Source organism: Suncus etruscus, chromosome 9 (assembly GCF_024139225.1).
Source record: "Suncus etruscus isolate mSunEtr1 chromosome 9, mSunEtr1.pri.cur, whole genome shotgun sequence".
NCBI lineage: Eukaryota > Metazoa > Chordata > Mammalia > Eulipotyphla > Soricidae > Suncus > Suncus etruscus.
Genome location: NC_064856.1, coordinates 25,227,120 through 25,233,476, shown reverse-complemented (window position 1 = coordinate 25,233,476; position 6,357 = coordinate 25,227,120). Strand labels below are relative to the sequence as shown.

General features: G+C 49.8%; 1 protein-coding gene across 1 annotated transcript; it reads left to right on the top strand.

Moving 5' to 3' along the window:
• Positions 1-2,538: 2,538 nt before the first annotated feature.
• Positions 2,539-6,114, top strand: FITM2 (fat storage inducing transmembrane protein 2). Its single transcript, XM_049779347.1, has 2 exons — positions 2,539-2,786; positions 5,007-6,114. The coding sequence occupies exons 1-2, from the start codon at positions 2,614-2,616 to the stop codon at positions 5,620-5,622; spliced, it is 789 nt and encodes a 262-aa protein (XP_049635304.1). The 5' UTR covers positions 2,539-2,613; the 3' UTR covers positions 5,623-6,114.
• Positions 6,115-6,357: the final 243 nt, after the last annotated feature.

The following is a 6,357-nucleotide window of genomic DNA, read 5'->3' as shown; positions in this document are numbered from 1 at the left end:
TAATTCTAATGATTAGTGTCCTGAAAAGAGAAAACCTCCCAGAGAGGGGAGAGGATTGAGTGAAATTGGAGTTGAGCAGCTACAAACTCAGAAGCATTAGGGCTATCAGAAGGCTTCAGAATTTGAGGAAACACATGGAAGAAACCATCACTAATGATAGGTTGACTTCAGGCTTCCAAAACTGTGAGAGTTTTTCCAGAACATCTCCCATTGGGGGGGTGGGGGCGGGGGAGGTCCATACTCAGCAATGCCCAGGGGTTACTACTAGCTCTGTGCTCAGAAATTACTCCTCGAGGGCCCGGAGAGATAGCACAGCGGCGTTTGCCTTGCAAGCAGCTGATCCAGGACCCAAGGTGGTTGGTTCGAATCCCGGTGTCCCATATGGTTCCCTGAGCCTGCCAGGAGTTATTTCTGAGCAGACAGCCAGGAGTAACCCCTGAGCAGCGCCGGGTATGGCCCAAAAACAAAAACAAAAACAAACAAACAAAAAAAAAGAAATTACTCCTCGAGGGCCCGGAGAGATAGCACAGCAGTGTTTGCCTTGCAAGCAGCCGATCCAGGACCAAAGGTGGTTGGTTCGAATCCCGGTGTCCCATATGGTCCCCCGTGCCTATTTCTGAGCAGACAGCCAGGAGTAACCCCTGAGCACCGCTGGGTGTGGCCCAAAAACCAAAAAAAAAAAAAAAAAAAAAAAGAAATTACTTCTCGAGATACTCCAGGAACCATATAGGATTTTGGGAATCGAACCCAGGAATCCAGGCTGGCTGCATGCCAGGCAAACATCCTACCCATTGTGCTATCAACCTGGCTCCACATCTCCATTGTTTTAAGCCAACATTTTGTGGTATTTGTTGTGGCACCTCCAGTAAGATAATATGGTAGCAAAGAAATGACTCAAGTTTAAGTTTAGGTAACAGGAGAGGATTTAGTGTAATAAACAGAGGCACTTGCACTACTGTACCCTCATTTGATCTCCATTAGCCTCCATGGCCTTCACTTTCACCTACAGAAATAATTTTGCTTTTAGGAAAAATAAATAGAATTTTGGGAACCTGTGTATGACCCCAAACCAAAATAATAATAATAATAATGAGGGGCCAGAGAGATAGCATGGAGGTAAGGAGTTTGCCTTTCATGCAGAAAGTCATTGGTTTGAATCCTGGCATCCCATATGGTCCCCGAGCCTGTCAGGAGCGATTTCTGAGCATGGAGCCAGGAGTAACCCCTGAGCACTGCCGGGTGTGACCCAAAAACAAACAAACAACAACAACAAAATATATATATATATATAATAATGAATCAAATTTAAAATAGAAATTTATTTACTTATTTTATTAGTGAAGCAAGATAGTTTTGTTGAATGAAACTTACTTAGGAAAAAAAAAGAAACTTACTTAGGAAGATGTCAAGGGAGAGGAAGAGTTAAAGATCATGTTCAAGAGAGAACATGGGCTTCTCCAAATTGGAAAAAAAAAAAAAAGAACAGGCATAGAGACAAGCAAGTGAGATGTGAGATGCATGTTCAAGAGAGAATCTGATCTTGAAGATTAAGCCTGAAATAAAAATTTAACCATCACTTTATGCATGCATTTCTAATAAAATTAGTTTAATCTCCCATTCCTCTATCTGGGCAACTTCTGAGTTCAGAAATCAAGTATAGGGGTCAGAGAGACAGTACAGCAGGTAAGGAGCTTGCCTTGCACATGGTTCACTGGAAGTTGATCTCTGACATCCCAGATGATCCTCAGACACCATCAGGAATAATTCCTGATTGCAGAGCCAGGAATAACCCTATAGCACCTCACGTATGCCCCTCCCAAAAGACCCAACAACAAAAAAACATAAATCAAGTCATAGGAAGCATTGATTCCTAATTGTGTCTCCTTTAATAAATTGTTTTTGTTGATTTGTTCTTGAAGCAACTATCATCATGCTACTCCTGATTCAGTGGTTTGGGACCAGGAATTGGACCCAGGGCTCTCAGTCCTCCAGTCCATTGAGCTGTTTCTCTGAGCCCTCTACCCACATTTTATAAATAGTAAAAGTAAACCTTTACAATTCTGAATGCTGTTGGGATCACTGCTACATTTGTACATTTGTACATTTTGTACTGTACAGTAATGATTCTTTTATTCACACTTGAACACAAGCTGAACAAGTCCCTGAGCTGCTCTGTTCAGGATTTTTGTAGTTGTTGTTGTTGTTTTGGGGTCACACCCGGTGACTCTCAGGGGCTACTCCTGACTAAGCGCTCAGAAATTGCTCCTGGCTTGGGGGTCCATATGGGACGCCGGGGATCTAACCGCTGTCCGTCCTAGGCTAGCGCGCGCAAGACAGACGCCTTAGCCCTGTGCCACCGCTCCGGCCCCTTTTTTACTTTTTTTTTTTTTTCCTGTTCAGGATATTTGAGAAGCCCAGACAGGAGCGCTGCAGAGCTCATGTGTGACCAAGAGGGGGAGCGCGCGAGCCGCCTGGTGTGAGAATTTTCGGGGCGGGGCCCTGTTCTACACGCATGCGCCCTAAGGAGGGCGGAGTCAGGTGCCGGCCCGGGAAAAGGGCCGGACGGTGGCCGAGAGGCGCGGAGGCGCAGTACGGTGGCCGACGAGGTCAGTCATGGATCACCTGGAGCGCGGCGCGTGGCTCCTGCGAGGGACGCTGGTGCGGACGGCGGTGCGGCGCTACCTGCCCTGGGCGCTGATGGTTTCCATGCTGGCGGGCTCCTGCGTCAAGGAGTTCTCCCCGTTGCCCGAGAGCTACCTGAGCAACAAGCGCAACCTGCTCAACGTGTGAGTGCGCCCCGCGACCTCCGTGCCCCCCGCTAGGGCTCCGCTGCTCTGGTTGTGACAGCTGCCTCTGCCCACGTGTCGCCTCCCAGGTCCCCCGTCCGGAGCAGCTCGTGTCACCAGCACCCCGACTTTGCCGGGCAGGGAGCGATGCGCTCCAGTGTGCATGGGGTTGGGGAATGCGTGGGGAGACATTGAGGGGACAGGCCGGCCAGCCTAGGCCTCTGGAGCTCATGCCCTGCCTTAGGGAAGATGCCTCCTGCCAGCCTGCTGCTGTGGGACCCAGTGTGATTACATGCGCCCCCTCTTTTCTGCAGAGTTTAGGACCGATCCCCCCACTGCTTCCCTCCAAGATAGACACTGGCAAGCGTGGAACCCCGAGCTCTGACCTTTCCTCTAGCTCTCCTTGGCCCTGCTTTGCTGCCCAAAGTTCATGGCAGCGACCCAGTAATCTATTGCCATTGCAACTCAGTCTCTCCACTCTACTTGCTTGCTTGATTTAAACTCCTGAATTACCAGTTTATTGCGTGACAGCTGTCCCAGGGGCATGGGGTGGGTGGGACGTGGTGGTTGAGGGCCTGGCTGCTGTGCCCTGGGTGTGGCCCTGGGAACTGTCAAAGTCAGCAAACAAACAAACAAACACTGTTTCCTCTGAAAGCTGGGCTTCTTACCCTTTAGAAAGTGTTCTGGAGACTCAGTGGCAGGTTCCAGCCCCAAAGTGGAGTCAGCTACACTTTGGGGAGATGGAAACCTTGGTTTCTGACCTTGGTGTCTGGCAGCTCTTGGTGCTAAGAAGATCCTTATGTGCCATCCCTACGGAAGGTTTTAGTGACCCTGGAAGGATTGTTTTGTCCTTGGCCTTGCTTTCCTTCCACTGCTAAGAGAGGATTGGCTAAAGATTTTGAGAGCAGACTAGAGAGATAGCACAGTGAGCCACAGGCCACCCAGGTTTAGGCCCCAGCACCAATACTGTACCACAAAGGGTGCCAGGAATGATCCCTGAGCACAGAGCCAGAAGGAAACCCTGAGCACAGCCAGCTGCATACCCCAAACATAAAAAGAATGCCGGAGCAAAGTATTCTGCCCTAAATCTTTCAGATGTGTGGGATGGCCTGGGCACAACCAAGGGCAGCGGAGGCGGACTGGGCAACTTCAACCTTATCTCTGCCTGGGGGACTTGGAGCCAGCCTGGCAGGCAGGTCCCTGTTGTTTGTTGGCAGCAACAGATTCCTGCATCTTGTTCCAAGGTCTGTGCTAATTCATGGAAAAGAGTTAGAGAGTCACTGACAGTTCTCTGTTCTATAACCAACTAGAGAAGCCTAGAGAAATGTGGAAGCCAGTTCTGTAGAAGAAGGTTTCAAATCTGGGTCTCCAAGCATGATGTTGAGCTGCATTTCAGAATCCTTTTTGCCATCTTGGAAAGGGTCTCATGCGGGAAGGGCTTGGATTTTGGGGCTGGTCAGCTGCTGGTGAGGTCTGTCCTGACTAGTTGTGTGAGTGTGACCTTAGGCAAATTAGTGAGTGTGTCAGAGCCTCGGATTTTTTTTTTTTTATCTAAAATTTGGGCAAATCTGAGCAACACTGATGGGAAAGTGAATGTCTGTGAAAGTCCTTGGCACTGGTAGATGCTCAGTGATTACTTTGCAGGACCAAAGGGTGACAGACCCTCAATTTGGGACTGAGTATCACAGACTTAGGATTTTGAACCCCAGTTCCATTATAACGACCTCCCCTTTGGGTGTGATTCACTTGTGGCTCAATTTTCTTATCTGTGTAATGGGGATAATCGTGCTTAAGCATGAGCATCTGCCTCCTAATGTGGTTTACATAGTTTAAGGAGCTATTTAGTCATTTTAAGGTAAATGTGAATGAAGCAACTGTGATTAGCACAAAGCTACAGTGTCTCCCTCCCTCTCATTTTCCCTTCCAGAAACCCTGAGTCAGGATCTTGTTGACTTTCTAGGTGTGTGGTGGGTTTTTTTTTTTTTTTTTGATTGTTTGTTTGCTTGTTTGGGGCCACATCCAGGGATGCTCAAGGTTTACTCCTGGCTCTGTGCTCAGCTGCGCTCAGGGATCACTCCTGGCAGGGCTTGGGGGAACCATATAGAATACTGGGGATGGAGCTCCGGTCGCCTGCATACAAGGCAAGTGCTATGATTCTGGCCCTTCATGTTGACTGTGTACCCCATGCCTGTCTTAACATCCACTGTCTTCCTCTGGTAGGTATTTTGTCAAAGTGGCCTGGGCCTGGACCTTCTGTCTCCTCCTGCCTTTCATCGCCCTCACCAACTACTCCCTGACAGGCAGACCTGGCCTGGTCCTGCGGCGCCTGAGCACCCTGCTGGTGGGCACTGCCTTCTGGTACCTCTGCACCACGTTCTTCTCCAGCGTAGAACACTACACGGGCAGCTGCTACCAGTCTATGGCACTGGAGAAGGTCCGGAAGGAGCACCGGGATAAGCAGCAGTGTCTCCTAGCCGGTGGCTATTGGCACGGCTTTGACATCTCGGGCCATTCCTTCTTGCTGACATTCTGCACCCTCATGATTGTGGAGGAGATGGCCGTGCTGCACGAGGTGAGGACGGACCGTAGCCACGGAACCCACACTGCTATCACCACGCTGGTAGTGGCCCTGGGTAGCCTGACCTTCATTTGGGTGTGGATGTTCTTGTGCACGGCCGTGTATTTCCACGACCTATCTCAGAAAGTGTTTGGCACCCTCTTCGGTCTGCTGGGCTGGTACGGAATGTACAGGTACTGGTACCTGAAGCCCCTGTCCCCGGGCCTGCCTCCTCAGAGCTCCAGCCTGAGTTTGAAGCAGGACACTTACAAGAAGTGAAAGAGCAGCACTTGTGTACAGTTGATGGCAGGACCTGTGACTGATAGAGTTTTTATGCGTTTCCCCTAGTCTCGGAGCTAATGCTCCCGCTTCGGAGAGGAAGCCTACCAGGTGGTGGTGATGGTGGGACAGTGGGAAAGTCTGGGGAGCCCATTTGGTTTCCAAACTGGTCTTGGTGCCATCACTGCCATTCCCAGGTAAACATCATTACTCCTCACCTGGTTCCTTTGTCTCTGGAGGCTGGAAGTAGGAAAGAAGCCTCCTGAGTAACTGGGGGGGAGCCAGGCCCTCAAGACTGGATTTGCCACCTCCTCCTCTTCTGGTTCTAGTTTTCTATTTTCTTGTGTGTTCATGATGTTATTTAATAATATTTCCCTTCGGTGAGTTTGCACAAGCATTTATTTTCTGCAGGATTTTTTTCTCTTTCTTTTTCCTTTCTTTTCTTTATCCTTCCTTATTTTTCCATCCTCCTTCCATCCTTCCCTCCCTTCTTTTCCTCTTCCCTCCTTCCCTCCCTCTTTCCCTCCCTCCCTTCCTTCCTTCCTTCCTCCTTCCCTCCCTCCCTCCCTCCCTCCCTCCCTCCCTCCCTCCCTCCCTTCCTTCCTTCCTTCCTTCCTTCCTTCCTTCCTTCCTTCCTTCCTTCCTTCCTTCCTCCCTCCCTCCCTTCCTACCTTCCCTCCCTCCCTCCCTCCCTCCCTCCCATCCTTCCTTTCTTCCTATTTTGTACAGGGGTTC